The sequence below is a fragment of the Trachurus japonicus genome, chromosome 20, assembly GCF_045865225.1.
Source record: "Trachurus japonicus isolate A0001 chromosome 20, Traja_1.0".
Taxonomy (NCBI): Eukaryota; Metazoa; Chordata; class Actinopteri; order Carangiformes; family Carangidae; genus Trachurus; species Trachurus japonicus.
In genome coordinates, this window is record NC_140926.1 from 25143766 (window position 1) to 25171265 (window position 27500).

General features: G+C 41.5%; 1 protein-coding gene across 7 annotated transcripts in view; it reads right to left on the reverse strand.

Moving 5' to 3' along the window:
- LOC146966996 (receptor-type tyrosine-protein phosphatase mu-like) overlaps positions 1–27500 on the reverse strand; it is a 196180-nt gene that overhangs the window by 88675 nt on the left and 80005 nt on the right. For all 7 annotated transcript variants that reach the window (XM_085763828.1, XM_085763832.1, XM_085763830.1 and 4 more), the window contains exons 5-9: positions 24692–24770; positions 20313–20428; positions 20042–20216; positions 16521–16633; positions 14026–14206 (exon numbers count right to left, since the gene is read on the reverse strand). In XM_085763828.1, coding sequence (XP_085619954.1) covers positions 14026–14206; positions 16521–16633; positions 20042–20216; positions 20313–20428; positions 24692–24770 — 664 coding nt within the window. The remainder of the gene's footprint in view (positions 1–14025; positions 14207–16520; positions 16634–20041; positions 20217–20312; positions 20429–24691; positions 24771–27500) is intronic.

The window sequence follows — 27500 nt, forward strand, 5'->3', positions numbered from 1 at the left end:
ACTATGTGGCCCCGCCCCCAGTTAGAATTCCAAGCCTTAAAGGGATAGTTCACCCAAAATTGAAATTTCTCATTATCTACTCACCCTCATGTGGACTAAGGGCTGGGAGAAGTTTCAGAGTCCTCCGTGGCTTCTCTGAGTTACAGGGGGTCTCGGCGTAGCAGTGCATGTCCATATAACGGTTGAAAATGGATACCACTTTTCTTCGTAACAAAAAGACACACTAAAAAACATCCAAATACCTCCATGCTGCTCGTATGTATTGTCCGTCTTGTATTGAAGCCCTGAAATGCGAAATTGTCCCCAAAAAAATTAAATAAGTCTATATTTTAAGCTTGTTTTGTAGCGGAAGCTTCTCGAAGCTCCTCTTCCCGGTTCGTCAAATTTGGACGAACCAGGGTCTGTCCTGACTTATTTAATTTTTTTCGGGACAATTTCGCATTTCGGGGCATTAAATTACATTACATACGAGCAGCATGGAGGTATTTGGATGTTTTTTGGTGTGTCTTTTTGTTACGAAGACAGTTGGTATCCATTTGCAACCGTTATATGGACATGCATTGCTACGCCGAGACCCCCTGTAACTCAGAGGAGCCACGGAGGACTCTGAAACTTCTCCCAGCCCTTAGTCCACATGAGGGTGAGTAGATAATGATGAAATTTCAATTTTGGGTGAACTATCCCTTTAATATAATGGGAGGCGCTGTCCCATTCCTCCACACTTGGCTGAGTGCGCTTGGTTACGCACACACTATGCTGGTGGAGCGTATATTTGCATATAGTGTGCAGCATGTATTAAGTGGCCAAGCGCGCAGGGATATAAGCAGTCAGGACAAACTGGACAAGTGCAGCCTGTGCCATTGTGCACACTAGCACAACTGTGACACACACAGCACAGCAACAGTTTTAATAACCAGTGATAAACCAGTAATAAAAAATATATAGATTAAAAAGTCATAATTATGAGATAGAAAGTTAAAGGGACAACAAGGAGTTTCTCCGTCGGCAGAACGAAAAATTCTGCGACAATAAAAAAGTCTCATATTAATGTGGATGAATCTACGTTACCACTTGTTAATGGGCCCATTTTCAATGAATATATCGTTTTGTCTCTATCGTTATTTTGTTATTATTAGTGGTGGCAGAAATGCTGGGCGAGCTGACCAGCGTTTCTTTACTTTCGGTTTCATGGCGAGTCATGAGAGTAACGCAGCTGAATCGCCGTTTATGGTCGGAACTACGACAGTATCTGAACCTCTTTGAACCTCTGACTTTAATTCTTGATGAATGAAAACATGAGTCCGTCTTGCGCCGGTCAAAGAATTTCACAGTGCGCGGAGGCTCATAAATGTAGTGTGAAAACACTTTGCTTTTCCAAAACTCCTCGTTGTCCCTTTAATTTAATTTCCCAAACCTGGCTTGTTGCTCTTGGTGACGGCGGACTTCACCGTGGTGCATTGTGGGATTTATACTTGGCCAAATACCGCTCCGATGCGGTCTTACCATCAGTGTGGGTAAAGTGCAAATCAAGCGCGCTGCACTTTTGGTCATTGGAGAAATGCAACACACTTGCGCGCCAAGCGCCAAGCGCCCAAGTGTGTAAGTGTGATGGAGTGTGCATATCGGGACAGGCCCAAAGAGTGAGAAATATTCCCCCTCGTCCAGCTGTCATCATGTACTAGGGGGGGATCAGGATCAGCTGCAGCCTGCAGACAGGTTTCTGTGCTGGGAGTTGGTGGACTCTCTGGAGACTCTAGTGGTCATTCAAAGAAGAGCAGTTTTTGGTTCTTCTCCTTTGGCTTGATTGTTCAGCTTTAGAGGTTTCACAGTTAAGTCTTTGTGAAACCTTTTTGCTTTTTTTGAAAGTTAGTTTTGAGTGTGTTTTTTCTGGATCCAGACCAGGACCAGGTCTAGACTCAAAACCACTACATTCAGAGACCCAGAGAGGTTAAAGACTCTTCATTTCACTGCATTTTTCAGTATCTTGACCACATTACACAACATCCTGATCAAACCACAACACTTAGTCATATCAAATATTGATAAGATTATCACTAAGAGGATAAAGACTCACTCACACACACGTAGTCTGTAGTGTCCTCATGTCCACTAGTCATTAACAGGCCAACACAATAAACAAGGAATCTAACATGTTAAATCTCAAATATCATCTTATCACTTTCATAAACACACACACACATCTCTGAGAGGCAATAGTGTGCTGTGTGGTGGCTTATAAACACAACATTTAAATTTAGAGGAACACTTAATCTGTGAATAACTCCAACTCAAGCGTTTTGTCACAATACCAGAATTTCTCCAGAAGAGTCTCGATGCTCATTCGATACCGCGATAAAAATCAAAAAATAGAACCCATGCACTTCTACATTCACTACTTCATTAAAAAACTGTTTTTTGAGACTTTCTCGTATTTAAGCTCCACTGTGTTTCAACATCTCAAACTGCAGAGAATTTAAAGAGCAGCAGCAACACGTAGTTAAAAAATGGTTAAAAGAAAACACAAACAGAAAGTCATGGAGTCATTTCTTTTATCTTTCAGAAGTTCAACAAGAGAACTGTTAATTAATGAAGTTTTAGGCTGATATATCGTTTTACGTCCACAATCACATGTTTGTTTTCATTCTGAGTGTCATGTTTCCATGACGTCTGAAGCAGCTGTGGCGTACACCAGGCAGGTGGAGTGGACAAATGGACACTCCAGAGTTTGACTATAGCTGAACCCAGCTCACATGATGCATACTGCCCCCATCAGGCCTGACAGGACTCCACATGGCCCACCAAGAGAAAAGTTTTCTATCCTGTACTCACGGTACTGAAAAAAGGCAGGTATTGATATATGTTTTGCGTGTTGGCATCAACTTGGTACTCAAGTATCAGTTCTCATGAAAACCCTATCTAAAAGTACTGGGTAGGTAACAGTAGACCTGTTACATGAGGAGAGCTGGCCAGGGCTCATTATGAACTGCTGTGATAATCAGTAATTTCAATTATTCAATTGGGAACTGTGGAGCTGCAACTAACCACTATTATGATATTCGATCAATCTATCGATTATTAAAACGATTAAAGATACCCAGAGTTTGCTTTTGCTTATAAAAGAGTCTCATATTAATGTGGATGAATCTACATTACCCACACTTGTTAATGTGTCCATTTTCAATATTGTTTTGTCTTTATAGTTATTTTGTTATTATTAAGTGGTCGACTCGCCCATCATTTCCTATTTTCGGTTTCCTGGACACTGCCCGGCGGGTCATGGGAATAACGTTATTCCCATGATTCGCCAGATCGCTAGTTGGCATCATATATGGTTGGAACTACGACGGTATCTGATCGTCTTTGAACCTCTGACTTTCATTCTTGATAAATGAAAACATTCTTGGCAAATGTTTTCGCTTTTGTCCGTCCAAGAATTTCACCGTGCATGCAGTGGCTCATGGGAAATGTAGTGTAAAAACACTTAATTTTCCGAAACTCTCACTTTAATCGACTAATCGGATTATAAAGCGTACAATTACTCAATGCCTCTCATTTAGACAGCTGAGTTGTCAGGTAGGCATTGTCCCCCTCTATTAAATATGAATATATACAATATAAATATGTCTGTTCTGATGATACAAGTCAGCGAGTCTCTCTTCTATAATACACATTCTACATCTCGGTGGAAACATCTATCCACATCTTTCCCTTTGGAACAGGGCGGAGCTCGGTGGGAAACAGTAGGGAAGACACAGCCTGAGGGGGAACCGGGATCTGACACAACATCAGAGGGAGAAACAGGTCTGCTGAAAGCGTGCCCCTATGGCGTCTTGTTGGGTTGTGAATGCGCATGATGCACATCTACATTAAAAGTAATGGGTTTGTGCATGCAAAAGGCACTACATCTGAACGGCCCCCGATGCACGCACACACACACACACACACACTGCCCAGTCGGTACTGCACAATTCCCAGCAGAGGATGGAAGGAGCGACGTTTAGCTCAGGTCCACAGTGTGAAAAACCTGGGACTTACCAACTAATTATCGACGATCATATTTGTTGGTGACTAATTTTGTTATTATTTTTTGACGACTTGACATCTGTACGTCGATTAATCGTTGCACCTCTAGTGAACTGTGAATCCAGCCCTCAGTAGACGGTTTTGGTTTCTATTGGCTGCTGTTGCATCATTTTGTACTGAGGTTTTCTTGGACGTGAAGGAGCCGACATGAGAAAAGTCCACATTTGTCTCATGCTGTTGTTCTTGGTTTGATGGAGGTTTAGACCCTGATTCAAACTGGTCTTGGTCTTGTGTCATACAGCTACAGGACACATTAGTTGGACTAATTAGGAACTGTACTAACATCAGCTTCTTGTTAATTGATGTTATTTATAAATTCAACAACAAAAAAAAACCCTACTTTTCCCCCTTCCCCTACTCCACTACCCCCCACCCCTCGACCTTTTCCGTGAACACGATTCTGACTGATTGAAACAGATTTCCGACATGAATGACTCCTCCATTCACCCTGCTGACACACACACACACACACACACACACACACACACACACACACACAAACACACACACACTCACAGATGCTGGCCTTTTGTTCTCAGTGAAAAGCAGGAAATTTCAACCTTTCAAATTTTTGCCATTGATTTAATAAGCCCTCTCTCTCAGTGTGTGCCAGTGCCTCTCACCCATCTCTCTCCTGCTCATTAGTGTGTTATTTAGAGATCTGCTCTCAGGTTTTTATATGTCTCTCCTCTCTCTCTCTCTCTCTCCTTCATCACAGCTGCAGGAATTTAAACTTCTAAACTCTAAAAATCACAGATGACAAAACAACTTTAGATTTTAAACCTCTGTTAGCTGCTGTTACACAACAAGAGCACATTATGACTTGTATTAAAAAAGCAGACGTGTGCAGTGATAAACCTCCGTTAATAACTGATGGGGGGTTGTGTTTGTTGAGTCTCTAAGAAGCTCTGCAGAAACATGCTGTATATCTACATACATGTCTGTGTCAACACTGGGTTTCAGGTTGGAGGTTCTAAAGACGACCTGATAGGCTACAGCTCTCTGAATGCCTTTCAGTTCCACATGACCACATGTTTCCAGACTAGGGAGGGACTTGACATCTACAGTAGCCAATGGCGTGCAATGTACGTCAAGGGAAACAACAACAACAAAGCCCGCGCTCTGTTGCGTAGGACTTCTCTCCTCCACCTGCCGATCTCACAGATGAGTTGTGTGATGGTGAAATGGAGGAAGACGATGATGGCGATGAAAACGTTAGTGTATATGTTTGAGCCAATAGCTGATGAGCATGATGCTTCACGCTGGAGTTTGTTCACAATGAAAGGACAGAAGCTACAGCGCGGGCTCAGACTCTCAAACTAGCTAGCAGGTCCAGCACTCAGGTTGTCATGGTGACTGCCTGAATTCATATTTTGAAGAGGAATGTAAACATTCAGGGAAATTGATTTTAATTGGACGTAAAATGATGAGTCATTAAACGTCTGAATTTGTTTTACAGGAGGAAAAAATTCATTGATTTTAATGTAAAAATACTCAAATAATTAAAGGACAATTCCAGGCGGATTCAACTCAGGGGTGTATTTTCATATCATTTTAGGTCTAAAAGAATGAATCTGATGATTTTCAGTTTAATCGCTCCTGTTTTGCGGTAGTTGCGTCTGTCCGCGCATCGCCACGGCAGCAATGAATGGGAGTGGATGTAAGTTCCGCTGTTTAGGCTGTTTCCAGCCCTCAAAGCCGCAATTTTTTTCCACAGACAGCGTCAGATGGCTACTCAAACATGCACCAAGAAGTTTGTTTACTTCAAGCAAGCCGACATGTTTGTAGAAGTCGATCTAATTCAAAGTCTCCCAGAGTCTCGCGCGAGCTCGAAGTTGCAGTGCTGGTGTGTTCAGGTGCAGTCGGAGCTACCGCTTGTGTCATAAACACAGGAATATCAACTCTTTACTTGCTTGAAGTGTACATTTTTTTCCACAGACAGAGTCAGGTGGCGACTCAAACATGCGCCGAGAAGTTTTTTTTACTTGAAGCAAGTAAAGAGTTGATATTCCTGTGTTTATGACACAAACGGTAGCTTTTCCCACTGCACCTGAACACACCGAGCACGGCAACTGGGTCTCGCGCGAGACTCCGGGAGACTTTGAATTAGATCGACTTTTACAAACATGTCGGCTTGCTTGAAGTAAATAAACTTCTCGGTGCATGTTTGAGTCGCCATCTCAATCAATCAATCAATCAATCAATCTTTATTTATAGAGCACCTTTCATACATGGGAATGCAACACAAAGTGCTTTACACACAGAAAAATATGCTGTCTGTGGAAAAAAATTGCGGCTTTGAGGGCTGGAAACAGCCTAAACAGCGGAACTTACATCCACTCCCATTCATTGCTGCCGTGGCGATGCGCGGAGAGACGCAACTACCGCAAAACAGGAGCGATTAAACTGAAAATCATCAGATTCATTCTTTTAGACCTAAAATGATATGAAAATACACCCCTGAGTTGAATTCGCCTGGAATTGTCCTTTAAATGGAAAATAACATTTTTCATTTCATGGGGTCTTTATCATTTGTGGTTTTAGAAGCTATATAATTTTATTCACTCATCATAGTAGCAGAGCTCAGTAGAAAACACTTGAACACATTACTGCATTTTTTTCTTCTGTCTGGGAGTTCTCTATAGTCTCAACATTAGCACTTTGAGTTCCTCAAGGTTTTCTTTCTTTCTTGGTTCTTCATGTTTTTATTTGCTTTAAGTTCCTTTCATTTGACTCCTTTCTACATTTTCTGCAAAACTATTTAGTTGGCTATAAAAGTAGTTTTCTATATAGAAAGAATTCTGTTGACCCATGCTCTATTTTACACGACCCAAGCACAATTGAGAAATCCAGAGAAAAGGCTCTTTGATTGAGCCATCATTGGGTTACTGTAACAGCCTCCTATCACTCAGCTGGTTCTGTCACACAGAACAAATAGCCAGGCTTTGTTTAGCTAGGTTTTTATCATCTGGATGGTTGGGGGTACGTTTAAGTGTTTTTGCTACAGGACAGCAGGGTTTATTAGCGGGGTGGAGCTTGTTGCAGGCTGCTGGGAGCTGATAACAGACAGAGAGAGTGAAAACAAAAACACTGCTGAGGAGGAAGAGGAGGAGAAAGAAGAAGAGGAAGAAGAATACATTACAGACAGAGAGAGGGAGAGAGAGAGAGAGAGGAGAGCTGAATGTTTGAAGGTGACTTTAGGATGAAGGAGAGGAGGAGGAGAGGTTTAATTTTTCATTTCCAGGAGAACACCAGATTTAATATGAGAGAGAGAGAAGGGGGGGGGGGGTGATAGAGGGATGAAGAGGACGAGAGATGAGATGAGAATCAGTGATGGATGATATGGATGATTCATGTTGGCTGAACCAGAACAGAAACAGAAAGTGGATTTTGTTAAGGAGGAGGTGTGACAGATTGAAGTCTGAGTCCTGGAGTCTGGGTCCTGGAATCTGGGTTCTGGAGTTTTGGATGAGGTCTACTAGGTGATTTCAGCCCTCCTCTTGTCTTCCCCATCTCTTCCTTGTGTCATGTTGAGTTAAGGACAATTCAATTCAACTCCTGGCTGTATTTTCCTAACATTTTAGGTCTAAAAGAAGGAATCTGAAGATTTTTAGTTTAATTGCTCCTGTTTTGCAGTGGTTGTGTCTGTCCCCGCATCGCCACGGCAGCAATGAATGGGAGTTTACATCCCTCAAAGCTGTAATTTTTTTCCACAGACAGCGTCAGATAGCTACTCAAACATGCACCCAGAAGTTTATTTACTTCAAGCAAGGCCCAGTTGCAGTGCTCGTGTGTTCAGGTGCAGTTGGAGCTGCCGTTTGTGTCATAAACACAGGAATATCAACTCTTTACTTGCTTGAAGTAAACATTTTTTTCCACAGACAGCGTCAGATGGCTACTCAAACATGCGCTGAGAAGTTTTTTTTACTTGAAGCAAGTCAAGAGTTGATATTCCTGTGTTTATGACACAAACGGTAGCTTTCCCACTGCACCTGAACACACCGCGCACGGCAACTTGGGTCTCACGCGAGACTCCGGGAGACTTTGAATTAGATCTAGTTTTACAAACATGTCGGCTTGCTTGAAGTAAATAAACTTCTGGGTGCATGTTTGAGTAGCCATCTGACGCTGTCTGTGGAAAAAAATTGCGGCTTTGAGGGATGTAAACAGCCTAAGCAGCGGAACTTACATCCACTCCCATTCATCGCTGCCGTGGCGATGTGGGGACAGACACAACTACCGCAAAACAGGAGCAATTAAACTGAAAATCTTCAGATTCCTTCTTTTAGACCTAAAATGTTAGGAAAATACAGCCCCGAGTTGAATTTGCCTGGAATTGTCCTTTAATGGCCTGGTTCTGACTGTGCGGTTCACACCACCTCCTTCCACTGCTGCTCTTGGTTTAGCATTTTAGCATGTTAACTAGAGATGCCCACAAAGTGTCTGTGAGTAAATTAGAATGTCTATCAGAGAGACACCGTGACTGTTCTTTAAAACAAAGTCTGAATGTTAAGAACAAATGGGAAAGTTCTAATAAGGCACCTAAGGGGAGCAGCTGTCAGTCTAGCAGTGATGGTCAGCTTGGTAAAGTGTTGCCCACTGAGATGAAATAAAAGAGACAGACAGATGAAATCAAGATAAAAATACAAAAAGAGAAGTAGAAGCACTGAAACATCCTCGACGAGCAGAGCGTGAAAATCTGAGGTGAAAAGAGACGCAGAGAGAATGAGAGTGAAATATTAATGTGAGACTTTTCTAAAAGCCTCGACAAACACCACACACACTTTAATGGATGTTAACACACATACACAGAGAAATGTTTTTATTTTTATGACCAATGCTGAGAGCCCAGTGTGTGAGTCCAGCACACACACACACACACACGCACACACACACTTTAATCATGAGACGTATTCTCCGTGGACTCCTTCCTTTGACTCTTCCATTTGAAAAGTTATGGATTTTTCTATCATCACGCACAAGCTGCATCAGAGCTGTTCAGGCTCCATCATTAAAGTCCATGTATGAAGGTCTGGGTCTGGACCCAGACCGTCCAGAACCAGGGACATAAGACTGTGTGGTGGTTCAGGTTGGAGTCATGGTTGTGATGTGATCCTACTGTCATCAGACTGTACACCACGTCACATTAGTTGTGTTGATCATTCATAATGAACAAGTCTAATTGTTGTTATTTCTAATGAGGATTTGGAGACTAGTTCTTCACTGGAAAGTAGCTTCAGTGTTGTAAAATGAACTATTATTATTACTGTGCTGGTAAGAATGAAGGTAAGAATGAAGGTAACCAACATCTGTAGTTCCTCTACTGACCACTGTGGCTGTGGCTCCATACTGACCACTATACTGTGGCTTCATTCCATATGGTGCTTTTCCACCAAAGGTTCCAGGAACTTCCAGTTGCTAGAACTTTCTTTTCAGAAACTAAAAGGTTCCTGTGGCCCATTGTTGCCTGCGTTTCCACCGGGGCCTAAAGTCCCGGGGAGATTATGCAAATCATTACTAAAGTAAATGTAGCCTGTAGTCTAAAAATGACACATACAAGAACAAAGATTTCTTCTCAAACACAATAATGCATGGAGAAAAACAAGGATCTAGATGCCCCCAACCAGTGCCGTTTCTAGGGGAACTATTCTACCTCAGGTGGAACTAGAATTTAGTTCCTGGCTCCTCTGGTGGAAACACTCATGGTTCCTTTAAAGGTTCCTGGTTCCTGTGGAAAGTTCCTGTGGTGGAAACGCAGCTATAGACTCCATGTTCAAATGTCCAACTTCACATCAGAATGACACATGTCTACAGCCTGACTTCAGTCTCTACGGCTAGTTTCCTCCTTCATGATGACTGTGTGGGAGTGACATTTGCTCTAACTCACATGATTGATCATTCATCATGATGATGTGATGCAGAACAGTCTGAGGTAACAGAGCAGTGGTTGGTGAGATAAAAACCGAGGTCACTGTATTTGGCCTTCCATAAGGTCAGGATCTCCTTGCTTTTAAAACCACTCCCTTTATTAAAAGCCTTGGTGTAACTTTTGATTGCAACCTTGATTTTAGGAAACAAATCAACACAGTGGTTAAAGGGTCTTTTCACCAAATTCGTATTTTATCAAAAGTCAAGCCTTATTTTCTTTTAATGACTTGGAAAGAGTCATTTTAAAGTGTTATTAATTGTCTTTAAGATTTTAACTGGTCTCTATATCTGGTGGAATTTATACGTCCGTAATCCAACCAGAGATGTACGGTCATCCAGTGAGTTGTTGCTGGATGTACCTAGATCAAAACTGAAGACCCCAAGGGCGATGGTTCCTTCTCTGTGGCTGCTCCCAGACTCTGGAACAGCTTGCCATTACATGTTAGACATGCAGGATCCATGGAGAGGTTTAAAGAACACATCTTTTCTCCTTGGCCTTCGGATCCACAGGGACTTCTAATCCTGCCTAGTATGTATTTTTAACATAATCTTGCACTGTTGCACGTATGCGTATGTGTGTGTATGCACATATGTTCGTATATGTACTGGGACGATATGCTTTTCTCCCGATTCGATTCTTCTACGATTTTTTGGATGGCGATTTGATTGAAATTGCGATTCTACGATATTGCCGATTCTCTCGATTTTTAGTCTGCATTTTTAATATTTATCTGCACACAAATACTGTAGAAGCCTATAAATTAACATACTCCATTATAAAGTGAACTTAAACCCTTTTCAAAACCTGTACTCTCTGTATGTAAAAAAGGCTAACAAATGCATATTGCACAATAAAAATAAAAAATAAAAAAAATAAAATCGATTTTTGAAAAAAAAATCGATTTAAAAATCGTCAAAAAAGATATTGCGATATTTATGTGAATTGATTTTTTCTCCCACCCCTAATGTACATGTGCTACATGCATTTGTGTGTGAGTATGTGTGATGATATGCATGTTTTCTTGTTTCTTGTACATGCTTTCTTTTTGTTTCTGTCTCTGCTCTGTGAAGCACTTTGGACGACTGTCACAGGTCTTTTAACTGTGCTATATAAATAAAAGTGAACTTGAACTTGAACTTGAACAACACTCATGGAGTTTTTAACAATTATGAACTAAATAGTCTGATTAATCAGCTGTTTCCTGTTCCATCCACCTTCAAAAATAAAATTGTTGCACGTCTTGTCGTCCATGCTGCTGCTTCAGACGGGTTATCTTCAGGGTTCGTCAATGCAGAAAGACATTGGAGCTGAATATTAAATGATCATGTGGTCAAACTTCCTGTTTAACTGCCGCCACGCTGAGTCGCCTCCCTGAGCCCTAAGTCCTAAAGCTTGTATGATGGACACACTGATTCATTATTAAACACATGCACTGTGACACAGACCCACACACACACACACACACACACACATACACACAAACACAGACACAGACACACAGACAAACACTGCCTGGTTAATAATTTATTGGCAGTAAAATGAATAAATAAAAGTGACTTGAAGACAGAGATGAGTGTTATCAGAGCGTACATCATCGCAGGGTATGACACACACACACACACACACACACACACACACACACACACACACACACACACACACACACACACACTACCGTCTTTTAGTTTTGTTTCCTGGTGTTTCCTGCTGTTAATCTTGGAGGAGCATTAGCTTTGATCTGCTGACAGTCCCACAGGGTTTTACAGAGGAACCAGGACCCTCATCATCAAACAACAGTCAAGTGCCACCAACCACTAAGAATCTCCTCCAGCATCTCCGGATCCTCACCAACAATCACACCGTCTGGAGAACCTCAACAGAGACCGCACCAATCTCACCATTTGACTACAGAGTTTCCTGTTTCCTAAAATCTATTTCACAATTTCACCCCCTCAGACTCTTACAATCTTATCATACACCAGCGCTCTGCACATTTTGGGGACAAGTGCTCAAGCAAAAAAAAAAAAAAAAAAAAAAGCATCTTTCTCATAATTATTTATAGAAAAATACATCACATAACTTAAAACTCAACAGAATTCAACAAAAATAATCAGCTGGCTCAGAGACGATGGTCTGTAGAAACATTGTCTGTTTCTGCATGTATGACAAAAAAGGGTCCATGCCTATGTTCCCACAGCCTTATGTTCCCACAGCCCTATGTTCCCACAGTTCTAAGATTTTTCTCAAAATTAGACCCTACGTTCCCACTGGATTCTCTCTACCTATCTGGACTCTATCTATCTGGCCTGTCTAGCCTCTGCCGGGTGTTTTTTTACTAAACTTAACCAACTCTTTTCCTCATTGCCTAAACCCAACCAATGGTGGGACCAAAGGGCTGTGGGAACATAGGAATGACCCCACAAAAACATACAGTGACACACTGTTCACACACTTACACTTTGTTCAGGAGATCTAAAAATAATAATTCAATACGAACAAATCCTTATTCAAACAGGAAATAAAAATGTTCTATTAACAAATGATAAACCTACTATTCTAGCCTGTAAACTATACTGAAGGCCTCTGTTCAGGTGCAACAAGTAGGTGGAGGTGTGTCCTGTGCACTGGGGAGAAGGGAACTTAATGCTGCAATTGGTAAATGAGCTAAATCCATTTTCAGTATGATAATTAAGGGTTCATCTCTGATACCGATAATAGGATATGACTGCATGACTGATGCATTACAGCTGTAACTGTAACTGTAGTAGTGCCCTACCATACACACAGATACTTTTTCTAAAGCCAAACTTTATTTTATCGTAGACCAATAAAAAACAACTCCACCTCCTCAAGGAACCAGAACATCTTCGCTGTCCTAAGAACTCATTACAGGCATGCACATGTACATGCACATGTGTATCTCATGACCAGTGTTTCTGTGTGGATGAACAACACAGAAGTGAGGTGAGAGGCTGTGAGGGAGTCAGTCAGACAGGTGTGTGGTGCAGCAGAGTGTACAGTAAGATGTGTTTAGGAGAACATACCAGAGGAACAGCACAACGCCGTGGGCGGCTCTGACATGTTGGAACCTGACACAAGTGTAATCATGCTCTTTGTCTACAGTAACAGACCTGAGGTCAGGCACGGGACACACAGGCATTTGATAAACATGTTGCATTCTACATTCCTGACTATGTTACACGATTCTATTAATACAAATGCCTATAGCTACATATCATGTCTACACTCTGACATCTATGTAAATCATTGGATCTGCCTCAGGCTGTGATGTCAGTGCTTCATGTCTTTGTCTCAATGACAGATTATTTTTTTTTACATCATTCATAGAAATAAGTCTCAGAAATAAAGACGTGAGTTGTTTAGTTCAGTTCAGTTCATCTGACAAAGAGACAGAGGTGAAACCACACTGTACTAAACTTTTCCACACTTTGCAAACAGTAAACATGTTTTTTGTGAGTGTGATTATTTTCTAAGCGACTGATGCTAATGATAAAAAGACAACAGCAGTGAAATGCTGCAGCAGCAGTGAGTCTGTTGCACCTGTGTAATTAGTGTGCTAATTGCTGATCACATACTGTTTGTTTGCACCTACTGGCACACACACTCACCTACAGCGGTGTGTGTTCGCTCTGGAGATGGATGAGGTGAACAGTTAGCATGCTACGCTGATGTGTTCACTGTACCCGTAAAGAGCTAATTAGTGTAGCGATAACAAAGCCGAGGATGGCTCACAGTTTTAATGAACTGTGTTTTTGACTGTTAACCATTAGCCACCTGATGTGCTTAGTGCTAATGCAGTTTAGCATGGCACGCTGCACTACTGACTCCACCATTAACCTCCTAATGAGCTCAGTGTGAGTATAGCCTGGCCCCGGCCCGCTGGCTGCTCGCTCTTATCACACAACAAGTATTAAAATGGCACAGATGAAGTTAGAAACATTCCGCATCATTAACGGAATGGCTACAGGTTTGGATCATGTGATTGGACTCACCTGCACACTTGGTCCTGGCTCGTAGCGGTGGCCCGGGGTTTCCCGTGCCTCCCTCCAGGGGCCTGGTGAGCAGCACGCTGATTTCGTACTCGGTGTCGGGGTCCAGGTGTCCAATCTTATGGGTGGCTTTATCCACAGGCGTGGTGTCGATCAGCTGTCCCGACATCGTACGGTACTCCACCTGTACACAAACCATTCATAGGACAGAAATGAGAACAACGATCCACATCATATTGTGTTCAACATACACATTTAATTAAATAGCACAAGTTATGATTTAGAAACCAAGCTGTTTTTGTGACTCAAATATGGCGGCCTGAACAGCGCCATGTTGGATTTACTGGCCAAGAACCCGCCCACTGGCCTCGAAACAGCTGTCCACGGACCTGTCACTCAACGTTTCCGCGCCCTAATTGGCCAGAATTTCTAATCCGAGTTAAAAAACAATTCACCCCCCTCAGAGTGTGTGCGGGGGTAGAAACTATCGGTTGAGATCAAAAAACGAAACTATCGGTTGAGACCAAAAAAGTCTGCCATTTTAACATGGGGGTCTATGGAGAATGCTGCTTTCTGACACCAGCCCCCAGAGGAAGCCGGGGGGATTGCAGCTTGTTGAAGGCGGAAGTGATCACTTCTCAGACCGACAACTGCCCCCTTGATTATTTCTGATATAACAAAATCAAATTTAGAAAATCATGTGAGCTAGAATCCTTAGAAACTGCTTTAGAACCGACCTCATCAAGAACCACTACTGCCACCTCAGCGTTGTTGTTGTTGAACCATTAGAATCCCCCCAGGAAACTTTCATATACTGTAAGATCAGTAAGGCCGGGTATACACTGTACCATGTTTTAAAAGCTTGTTGTCAAGACCAACACACACTGTACAAGTAAATTATCTACGATGTACGGCCAAAGCTCACGATTTATGTTCTCACACTGTACGGTCCCATCATCAAACACTGTATGGGTGTAAATAACCCATCGGCCCCTGCTGACTGTCCTGCCTATTGACAGCTGTCAATAAAGATTCATTTAAACGCTCCAACGCTGGTTTGTTTATTAGCAACCATGCTAATGAAGCAGAAGAAAGTTGCTCTTGATTGCTGCTATCCTGTGTGCCGAAAGCTCCAAAAACAAGAGGCGCCATAGCATATGGACTTGCAGATGGCTTGTCAGACTTGGACAACTAGTGTTTTCAGTCCACCGACACGTTGCCATTGTATTTTATCACTTTGCGCAGGTGCATTGGGGGAGAAATAAACACATGTCGGCAAATCGGCTCGGGGCTCTGCTTCCACTCTACAAAAGCCTTTGTAGACTGACCAAAATTTCTGACGTCATCATCCAACCGTTCTACGGTGGTTCAGGACCAGATGATTGGGCGTGCATCTCAAAAATTGGGTCAAATTCAGGCTAAAATCGCAAAGTGTATGCCCGGCAAGACCGCCTCACTGCTAGCCTCCAGCTAGCCTCCAGCTAGCAACCCCCATAGGTCCTTAGAACCTCCTCAGTAACTTCTTCATCTTCATCTCTTAAAGGTCCAGTGTGTAAAAATTGGCAAGGTTTATTGTCAAAATCTGAATATACTATCCATGAATATAATTGTATATACAGTATGTGTGTATATAAGTGTATAATAGCTATAAAATAAAATTAGTTTGGTTTTCGTAGCCTTATACCCAGGTCTTGCTTTAGAGAGTGCCGCCATCTTGCGCTGCCATGTTTGTACAGCACCCCGAATGGAAAATCTAGCCAACCAGAGAACACGTTTTGTGAGTTTCAGATTCATAAATAAATCAATGAAGAAGAAGGCGGAAGGAAAGGAGGAAACAGCAGATATGGTAAAATGGCCCATCGCTCCATTCTCCTGAAATACTCCCAGTCAATTCAATTAAATTCAATTAAATTCATTTTTTAAGGAGTCCTGTTTTTTTTGTTGTCCTCAGAGGTCGATCCAGAATTTTGAATGCTCAATGCCCCCCCAACCATTTTACACACTGGACCTTTAAACTCTCTCCTCTCTTTAGAAACCCATAGAAGATCTGCTGAATAGGCTTTATGCACAGCTCCACTACTTCCTGAACTTAAACAAGCTCCTTTATTTCCTGTCTTACACTATTGGACAAACTGATTAATCCAGGTGTCTCTGACCATTGTTGTGACTACTGAGGTCAGAGTCAGACACACCTGGATTAATCAGTTTGTCCAATAGTGTAAGACAGGAAATAAAGGAGCTTGTTTAAGTTCAGGAAGTAGTGGAGCTGTGCATAAAGCCTATACCTCTTTAGGACCTGCAAGAACCACCACAAGGGTTCTAACCCTAGACTCTCTCTCAGGACCCTACAGTCCCTTAGAGACCCATAAAATCCCATTAAATTTCCCAAAACACTGCAACCCAGATCTCTAGAACCTTATGAAAGATTGAGAAACATTTAAACTGACACAAAGAACCTTGTACTGGGCCGGAGCAGAACACTACTCATCTAGACTTACCTCTCTCTCAATGATGGGTCCGTCTCCGTTGATGGAGTTGGCGTTGAGCTGGATCCACAGATAGGTGGCACCTACTGCTGTGAGCTGAGGGGGGGCGATCGGTACAGGAGGCTCTGAGGGATAAATAGAGACATGATCAGTTTCATACACACACACACACGCAACACAAACACACAGACACACACTAACTCCTCAGGGTTTTGCTGATCTCTCTTAACGAGGGAGGAAGAAGTTAATGAGTTAATTAATATTTGTGACCTTCGGCGAATCACGACAGACCTGGATTCCATTACCCAGAAACCCCGGTGGTGCTGCTCTACTTCCTACTGACCCACTTCACCACACACACACACACACACACACACACACACACACACACACACACAGAAAGAGTAGGGATACATGTGTAATGATGCATGTTTATCATGTTCAGGTTAATACTGTGTGTGCGTGTGTGTGTGTGTGTGTGTGTGTGTGTGTGTGTGTGTGAGAGAGATAAAACTCACACAGTCTGAGTGACAGTTCAATCAGGGGTTTAGCCACCGGGGATTGTGGGATATATGTCAGATCATGTGACCAACAAACAGCTCCTCACCTGTCAGTGTGTGTGTGTGTTTGCAGAGATCAGACAAGTTATCGACCTGTGTGGTTGCGCGTGTGTGCGTGTGTGTATATGTGCGTGCGTGTGTCAGGCCTTTATCCAGTATTGATTGGCTCTGTTATGATTGATAACAGAGCAAACTGAGCCAAATAAGTGAGCAGCAGAAGGTGGCGGTGGTGGTGAGACACAATCAGGGACAGGTCTGGGGTCAGTGTGGAGGCTGAGGGTGGGACACACACATCCTGGACCACACACACTATGTCCATGTCCATGTCCACCAGGACACAAGACAGATTACAAACAGGTCAAAGAGTATGGAAGCGTATTCACTTGAAAATAACAAACATACAAAAAATCCATTGTTTTTGAGTAATTTATTTTTTTGTGAGTTTTTTTTTTGTTTTGTTTTTCGTAGTAATTTTTTTTTCTGATTCAAAGAGATTTCAAAATCCCATGAGAAGCTCCCACCTGCAAGTAACGTTTAACCTCAAGCCTCCACTTCATCATGGATCTATTAGATCTATTAGATCATGATAAGTATCCATGATATGCTCCACTTCAAAAAATCCAGTCAAGCTCTCCCCGGCATTGCTTTGTGCTAGATGTACTACATACCAGTGGTTCTCAAAGTGGGGTCCAGAGGGTTCAAGGGAGTCCCCAACTTTTTCTCAACATTTTACCAAATTTTTTCCCCCTAGAAATATAACATTTTTTTTGAGAAATTTCTTGAAATCTTTCTAAAAAAATCACGCCATTGGCAGTAATTTGAACATACATTTACTAAAAAAAGTTACGTTATTCTATTATTTATTGTTGTTTCAGAATTTTGTACAATGGGGGGTCCGTGGTCTAATTTGTGTCAGTTTAGGGGTCCTTGATGTAAAACAGTTTGAGAACCACTGCTATATACAGTACTACGAGCATGTAAGAACTGATTTCAAAATAAAGGTGACTTTCCAAAACAGATTCAATTGCATAATTTGCAAGGTGATGTAGACTTTCAAAGGAAAGCCCACTCATTTTTCTTATTTTCACTGTGTTCCCTGTAAATTCAGATTGATATTGAAAGGAGACTACCTGTCAAAATATCAGAGTAGTCTGATGTAGCACCTTTATTTTGAAATCAGTCCTTACGTTACTTACAGGTGGGAGCTCCTCGCAGGATTTTGAAATCTTGTTAAGTTAGGGAAAAAAAATATTCAGAAAAACAGGAGGAAAAAAAATACCATGAAAAAGAGAAAAAAATGTCAGAAAAACAGAAAAAAATATTCATAAAAACAAATCAAAAAATAAATTACTCAGAAAAACCTGATTTTTTTTGTGTTTTTTTTCAAGTGAATGCAATACGCTTCCGTAAAAGACGAATCAACACACCCACATTTCCATACGGGGGGGGATATAAACATCCAGCTCTGTTCTGTACACAGCAGATCATCATGAATGGAAGGAAAATACCTGCTGCAACAAACCAAGTTTAATGAGTCGTCATTAACACACTGTACACCTGAGCGTGTGCTAGCGGCCGGGGTTAGCGCGCTAATGCTCAGACAGACAGGAAAAAAAGAGGCTTTTACTTTGGAGTGATTCATCTTCACAGGAACGCAGACACATCCTGACAAAATGCCGCTGATTCTCCCTTTTTAAACAGCAAACTGACTTTCTAATGAGGCGCTCCTATCACCTGACACACACACACACACACACACACACACACATATATGCAGTGTAGTAATGAGGTGAGGAGCACTAATACAACTCTTCATTTGACGACAGAGTCATTAAAATAAAAACATGACAAACTGCAGCTTTGATCTAGAGAAGGGAGAGAGAGGGGGAGGGAAAGAGAGAGAGAGGGGGAGGGAGAGAGAAAGAGGTGGAGAGTAAGTTAGATAGGTGGAGAGACAGAGAGGTGGAGAAAGGGAGAGAGACAGATGAAACAGACAGGTGGAGAGGGGGAGGAGGGGAGACAAAGAGAGAGTGAGTGAGACAGAGAAGGAGAGAGGGGGAGAGAGACAGGTGAGGGGAAAGATGGGGAGACGAGGAGAGAGTGAGAGAGAGAGGTGGAAAGTAACTTGAACGGGTGGAGAGAAAGAGAAAAAGCAGGATAGGTGGAGAGACAGAGAGAGGTGGAGAAAGGGAGAGAGAGAGAGCGCTATTCTGAACTTTCCATCACAAAAACAAAGCAGATGTTAAAGGGATAGTTTACCCAAAATTGAAATTTCACTCATTATCTACTCACCCTCATGTGGACTAAGGGCTGGGAGAAGTTTCAGAGTCCTGCATGGCTTCTCTGAGTTACAGGGGGTCTCGGCGTAGCAGTGCATGTCCATATAACGGTTGCAAATGGATACCAACTGTCTTCGTAACAAAAAGACACACCAAAAAACATCCAAATACCTCCATGCTACTCGTATGTAATGCCCGTCTTGTATTGAAGCCCCGAAATGCGAAATTGTCCCGAAAAAAATTGAATAAGTCTATTTTTCAAGCTTGTTTGTAGCGGAAGCTCCTCTTCCTGATCCGTCAAATTTGGACGAACCAGGGTCTGTCCTCTTCCCAGTTCGTTCCGCTACAAAACAAGCTTGAAAAATAGACTTATTTAATTTTTTTCAGGACAATTTCGCATTTCGGGGCTTCAATACAAGACAGACATTACAAACGAGCAGCATGGAGGTATGTGGATGGTTTTTGGTGTGTCTTTTTGTTACGAAGACAGTTGGTATCCATTTGCAACCGTTATATGGACATGCACTGCTACGCCGAGACCCCCTGTAACTCAGAGAAGCCACGGAGGACTCTGAAACTTCTCCCAGCCCTTAGTCCAAATGAGGGGGAGGAGATAATGAGTGAAATTTCAATTTTGGGTGAACTATCCCTTTAACACATGTTTAGCGAAACATCTGTCTCCAGTGTAACTCACGTTTGACTGTGAGGTCGGCGTACAGGGACACGCCCACGCCTCGCTCTGATTGGCCGATGCAGCGGTAGCGTCCCGAGTCTCCTTTGGTGGTGTTCTTCACGTCGAATCTGGCCACATAGCGGCGTGGGGTCAGCTTGCTGGTTTCCCTGAGGAACGCCTGACGACCACCCATCCCCTGACAATCGGGAAACAGGTTGCACGGTTACATCAGTACGTCAGGAAATACATTTTTTTTTACTGATCACCAATGATCAAACATAAGGATTGATACCTGTAGGTAGAACAGCAGGTTGCTCTGTGGTTGTCCCTTGACGGTGCATTCATACGTTGCCATCTGTCCCGCGTTCACCTCCACACCTTTAATGTGCAGGAAGTGCGGCGTGCCACCTGAGTACGGATAAAGGTCAGAGGTCACACACTGATGACATCATCACCTGGCTGCTTTTGTCATGGTTAAAGGGGAATTCCGGTCATTTTTGACCCCTTAATCGTTGTCCTGATGGTCACCCAGTGTTGGTTGGAGCAAAAAACGAGACTAAAATTGATGCAGGCAAACCAGAGTTACACCATGGCTAGACGGTGCTAGGGATAGCCACAACGCTAAAGTATGAGGGCAATTCTTTCAACCACAACAAACACTCAAAAAACAATCAGATATCTCTGGTACATGACTGGAATCCTTAGAGACACCACTGAACTCATATAGATAGATATCACGTGACGTCACACAGCGTTCGCAGCCGGTCACAGCGCCATCTTGGGTACCGACTTCCAAAGGCAGTCTATGGGCTGTGACCTAATACATCCATGGCTGTGACATCAAATCTCACAAAAATAGTGGATAAACCTTTTTTTATTACATGGCTCTATTGAATGTCGTATTCCGATGATTTATTGATATTTTTGATATTTATTTACATCTTGATTTTGCATTTAACAGTCTGTTATTCCTGTTTAACAGATCGTTGCTTAGTAAAATACACTAGGTAGGGACGCCGCTCTGATCAGCGCAGCACAGAAAAGAGAAAATATGCAGGATATTTACTTTCTGTTTCATTTTTTACCGTCATTAAACAGCTTGGGAGACATGTACGACAAAGGAGGCTGCCTCACTCTACTGAGTCTGAGCGGCACGTACGTTCACGTTGCTTTCGTGAATTGTAAACACACAGACGCCCCCTCAGTTTTAGCGTCCAGCAGTTTAGCGGCTAATTCAACTGCAGTGATGGATAACTGTACCGGAGAGGCTCAACAACTTAATGAGCTTCATTTGAGGAATAAACGGCAGCTTTTACCTGACGGGAGACCGACGCCTGAGCTACGGTAGCTAACAGCTAGCAGCTAACAGGTTTTTACCTACTTTTCCTCTCTCCCTCCCTCCCTCCCTCCCCCCCTTTCTTATCGCACACACACGGCCCAGGTTGTCTGTCATATCTGTTGTAAACCTTGTAATAACAGCTTGTTGAGTAGGACAGTTAACGGTTTGAGTGTGGATTATTAATTGTTAACGGTTTGTTTAATGTGAGTGGTGGTCATGGCGTCCTGATGAGTTGGGTTTTAATAACAGCTGATAACGTAACTGTAGATGGTGTGGATTGTGATGAGAAGGTGTTGCACATATTTTAAGACTTATCTGTGCAAACCATTGTGCAAAACCTGTTTGTTGTGACTTTTTGCGTGATAAGATGATTTGCCGAATTCTTCTTCCATTCCTGCAGCCTTTTGTCTCAATGTTAACGATGGCAAAATGTCCAGATATTTTATTACTTTATGAAAATAAATGTCTGTGAGTTAAAAAGAAGTGGGCTACGCATTTCTGATTTGATTTGGCTTTTCGTGTATTTGGAGGAGAGACAGAGCGAGAGAGAGAGAGAGAGAGAGAGAGAGAGAGAGAGAGAGAGAGAGAGAGAGAGACGAGGAGGTCCGCTGGGTGCGCTAGATTAACTTTTAACGGGAGAGAGAGCGGCGCACCGCGCTGTCAAAGATCGTCTCAGCAGAAATGGTGTGTGCTTTCAAGGCAAGGCCATCAAAATGAGAAATATCCATATCCAAACTACATCAGGCAGCAGTCATTTCTGGTCAGAGAGGACGTGGCTGCACTGAGCTGAATAGAGGTTAACTCAGTGTTCGGTACCCAGCATGGCGGCGGCCAGGTGGAACGCATAGTGACGTCACCTTACTGATAAGTATCTATAGTGTACAGTATAAACAGTATAAACTTTGTGTTTTTGCATGTAGCCACTCACCTCAGACATTACTCTTAAAGACATTCCGAAGACATTACTATCCGATCGCAGAGCGCCTGCTCTCCCCGCCACAGAAACAAACACTTTTTCCTTGTTGTGATGATTTCTTTACAAAAATAAACGGTGGAGCAGTGCAGTGGTAATGTCCAAAATATCTCTGACCGTTTATTTTTGTTTCTGTGGCGGGGAGAGCAGGCGCTCTGTGATCGGATAGTAATGTCTTTCCAGGATGTTTCAGAGTTCGGCTATCTGAGGTGAGTGATGCAAAAACACAAAGTTTATACTGTTTATACTCTACACTATATGAGTTCAGTGGTGTGTAGGGTTGCAAAGGGGCGGAAACTTTCCGGTAAATTTACGGAAACTTTCCGGAAACTTTCCATGGGGAATTTTGGAAATATTCCAAATTGGAAACTTTCCTCGGGAATTATGGGAATTTATGGGAATTATGGGAATTTATTAGCCTGACAAGCCAGACTATATCACTAAATGTATAGTCTGGCAACGACCGGTAGACCTCGGCTCAGTCCAGGGGGCGGGATGAAGGCTGTCTTTCAAACTGCCTCTGCACCAATAGGGTAGCGCTACGACCAATCAGAGCAAAGAGCAGGATGTCGTTAGCCTGACAAGCCAATTAAAATCTATGTCGCCATCGCGTTAAGCCCGCCCAACGACTCTCTAAACAGATAGAGCGCTGTGATTGGTGAACACAAAACGGTGTTCGAGACTCAAAAAGTTCCTATGGCTCGTTTCTAGACCCACCTACGGAGCAAATATTTTTGCTACCGCTAGGGTGCGTCTAGATTTCTAGGCTAGGAATTTATGGGAATTATTGGGAATTTATGGGAATTAACTAGAAATTGGGGGTAATTTAAACAAACTGTATCATGTCCAAACATAAATGTAAATATTTTGTTTTGTCATAAGCAGACATCCATGCAAAATAATACAATTAAAAAACATGACATTTCAACAGATATTTGTGAGTAGAACTTTATCAAGTTTTAATTCTTGTTTGAACAATCAATTATTTTACTGAACAACAAAAACATGAATGTTGAGTAAAATAATCCCCCGCCCCCCCCCCAAAAAAAAAAAAAATCCCATTCAAAATGTTAAAGGGACAAGGAGGAGTTTTTATTTGGTTATAAAAAAGCCTCATATTAATGTGGATGAACTACATTACCCACTTGTTAATGGGTCCGCTTTCGATAAATATATCGTTTTGTCTTTATCGTTATTTTGTTGTTATTATTTAGTGGTCGGCTCGCCCAGCATTTCCTAGTTTTCGCGGATGCTGCCCTGTGGGTCATGGGAATAACGTCACTGAGTCGCTGTTTATAGTTGGAACTAGCACAGTGCATGTAGGGGGCGTGGCCTATAGCCCTGCAGTAAGCAGTGTGCTGTGTGCATGGAATAGCATAGATATTCAAGTGCACTTGCAATAAATCTGGTTGTTTTAGCCAAGATTATGCTACAATATATTTTCTCCAACTATATTTAAGCTCCCTGTTAAGGGCCAACCTTCAATTGTGTACATTTCTGATTTATTCCCGTTAATTCCCATATATTCCCGTTAATTCCCATGGAAAGTTTCCAACTTTGAAAATTCCCTAGTGGTGTGTCATATGGATTCCAGTCATGTACCATAGATATTTGATTGTTTTCTGAGTGTTTGTTGTGGTTGAAAGAATTACCCTCATAGGTTAGCATTGTCGCTATCCCTAGCGCCAGGTAGCCATGGTAACTGGTTTGCCTGCATCAATTTTAGTCACGTTTTTTGCTCCAACCAACACTGGACAACGATTTAGGGGTCAAAAATGACTGGAATTCTCCTTTAAGGCTAACCTCTTCTTCCATAATGCAGCAAAAAAAAATCTCATTGATCCAATCAGAAAGTGGAGGCAGGAGTGAGTATGTGTGTGTGTGTGTGTGTGTGTGTGTTCAATCAGTTTATTGAACAGGAAGAAAAAAGTTCTGGTGAAGGATGTTTACTCCAGATTTCTCTCTCTCTCTCTCTCTCTCTCTCTCTCTCTCTCTCTCTCTCTCCCTCACACACACACACACACACACACACACGGTTAAATGTTCATATAAGAAAGCAACATCAAAATGCAGACAGGTAGATAAACAGACGGATGGATCAAAGTCCATGCTAATCAATTTATATTTTAATGAGCTCCCTTGTCTCCACATACACACACACACACACACACACATTATAAACGCACACACAAAAAGCATTGTGACCTTGATTCTACGATGCCAGCTCAACTTTTAATATTGTTATCCAATTAAGCAGCCAAACCTCATTAACCAATTAGGAACCTGCTCTACAGTGTGTGTGTGTGTGTGTGTGTTTGTGTGCGAGTGTGTGTGTGTGTGTGTGTGTGTGTGTACTTACTACACTCGTGCCCTTGCAGTGTGATGTCCTTGATGGCCAGGACTCCTCTCTGTCCGCTGCTGACGGCCTCCAACACCACCTGACACACACAGCAACATCTGGATCAACGTCACTCATCTGACCAGAGGGACTTCCTTCTTCAAAACTCTTTATTGAAACTTTATTGTTCCTTCATCAAATCTATTTATTGACTCATTTTTTGGGGGATATTTCATTTTTCTAATTACAGGCAAGAACACACATGGAGCCAGCCACAGCGCTGTGGAGAGGCTGCTGGTGGTGGTGGTTGTGGTCTAAGACATCAGTCCTGAGTCTGAGTCTCTGTGACCAGCTGGTCCAGTCTCCTTGTGCTCAGGTCAGACCTGCTGCCGGCAGAGAAGTTTAGGGGGTCGTTTCCCTCCATTAATGACACTTATACCGTTGTGTCAGCTGTAGTTTTCCAGCTGGTCGACTTTCTCCATCAGAATTTTTTTTTTTTTTCCCACTCAACTTCAGAGCACAATATTCCAGCTGGTTCTCTCTCCTACATATGTAAGCTTTGAGTCCAGACATGGACTCATTCATTTCTTTACATTTTTTTTAAATTGGTGAGATAACATAGGCTACTGTAACGACAAAGACAGTGACAAAGAGGACACAATGACAGAGACAATGACAGTATACAAATTACATTATGGGAAATAGTTTTTGGTGATGTGTTATAAGAAGAAAAACAATAATTAAAATATTGTTAATTTTAGAGTGACAATGAGACAAAGAAAGAACTCGGATAGATAGATAGATAGATAGATAGATAGATAGATAGATAGATAGATAGATAGATAGATAGATAGATAGATAGATAGATAGATAGATAGATAGATAGATAGATAGATAGATAGATAGATAGATAGATAGATAGATAGATAGATAGAAGAGACAGAGAGAGGGGGATAATGGATAGAAAGAGGTATAGAGATGGGTAGAAAGAAAGAAGTAGAAAAATACAGAGGAAAGAAAGAAAGAAGTAAAAAGACAGAAAGAGAGAAAAAAGAGACAGGGAGGGGGATGATAGATAAAAAGAGGTAGATAGAGAAAGAGGGGTAGAAAGAAAGAAGTAAAAAGACAGAGAAATGGGGTAGTAAGAAAGAAAGAGGGGGATAGATAGATAGATGAATAGAAAAAAAGAAAGAAAGTAAAAGTGTAAAAGTGACAAGACAAAGAAACGGGGTAGATCGAAAGAAAGAAAGAAAGAAAGAAAGAAAGAAAAAACAACTAATAATAAAAGATTAATCATTTCTGCTTTTAATTTTGCAATATTTTGCTAAAATATGAATCAAATCTCCTCCATTTTGTTCCTGTGCTGTCATCATTATACTTCTTGGTCGATACTCTTGGGATAATTTTTCTGTTCAATAGTTAACACTTGCTCACTAACTGAATTTAATTGGATAGCTCCCAGTCTACTGTCTAGCATCACATGACTCCACTAACTGTTTATTTAAACTTTACTGTTCTTCTATTAGAATTTTCTTTTCATCAATGTAATTGCTCCTCAATTAGAACAGTTTGGTTAATATACAGGCCACTGTTTTTATCTAACATGTTATAACGGCCAATATATAATTTATACACTGTTAACAAGCTAATTAGTAAAGTATAGTAATCAAAAGCCATTCCTAAAAAATTTATAAGGACAGTCTTAGAAGTGGTACCATATTTTTATTGCATGACTATTTCATCATTATTTTTTTATGCCTTTTGGAAATCAGTTCATATTATTCTCATTTAACTATTTACAGTGACAGAGATGAGTATACAACTGATACAGACTAAACACTCTCATCTTTAGTCTGTAGTTCAGTTATCACATTGCACCCTCAGATTGTTAAAAGATATTATAAATCCACTGCTGTAGGTTATTTGTTTTTTAATCCATTCTTTTTTAGATGTAAAACACTCTCACTGGCAATTTATTCACTACTTTTAATTGCTCTGGAGATATTTCATGGAGATTTTAATTGGACCGACTACCAATTATAATATTTTTCTGTTGTTATGTAAGAGGAAGGACGATCCAGACTGCAGGAGATACTGGCCTTACACTCATCTAACTGCACATCAGTTATGAACGGCAAAAAAGGGAAGTGAACAGCATTAGATCATCAGTCCAGGCCTGCTTTGTTCAACTGGAAGCTACTACCTTTAGTACAGTCAAACATCATTTAATTTCAATATTTTATCATTTTATAGGCTACATGTATTCTGAAGCCCATGGTTTTCGTTTGTTGTGGTGATTTCATTGCGAAAGTCATGCTTTTATTTTGAAAAATGAGGACGGTAGCAAATATTTAATAAAGAATATTGTAGATAATATTATATATTTTTAGATAATAAATACTATATTATAGATAATAAATACAGAGATGTTTGGAGACCTGTTGTAGCACCCCCAACTGAATGATGTCAGACTGCTGAACTGATGCTTCACTCTTTTTAATGTCTGTGCACTGTAGCTGACGTTATGAGACCTGAACACACCAATAAAGAGAAAACAAAAACGAAAATATTACCATCGTCTTGCATCATAGATAAAACACAATTTTACAGTGGTTTTGGAGAATTAATTACTTTTGATTATGAGGCATCTACAGTCAAGGAATACCTCCTTTAAACTGTTGTTTATGAATTACAATAACTGATTGAATTCTCTAAATAATTTTATATTTTGTGTTCTGCTCCCTGCTATTTATGTAGATGAAACATGATAAATAACATGATAAATAATAGCAAAAGCCTGATTTGTGAAAAACATTCTAACATTGTGCCT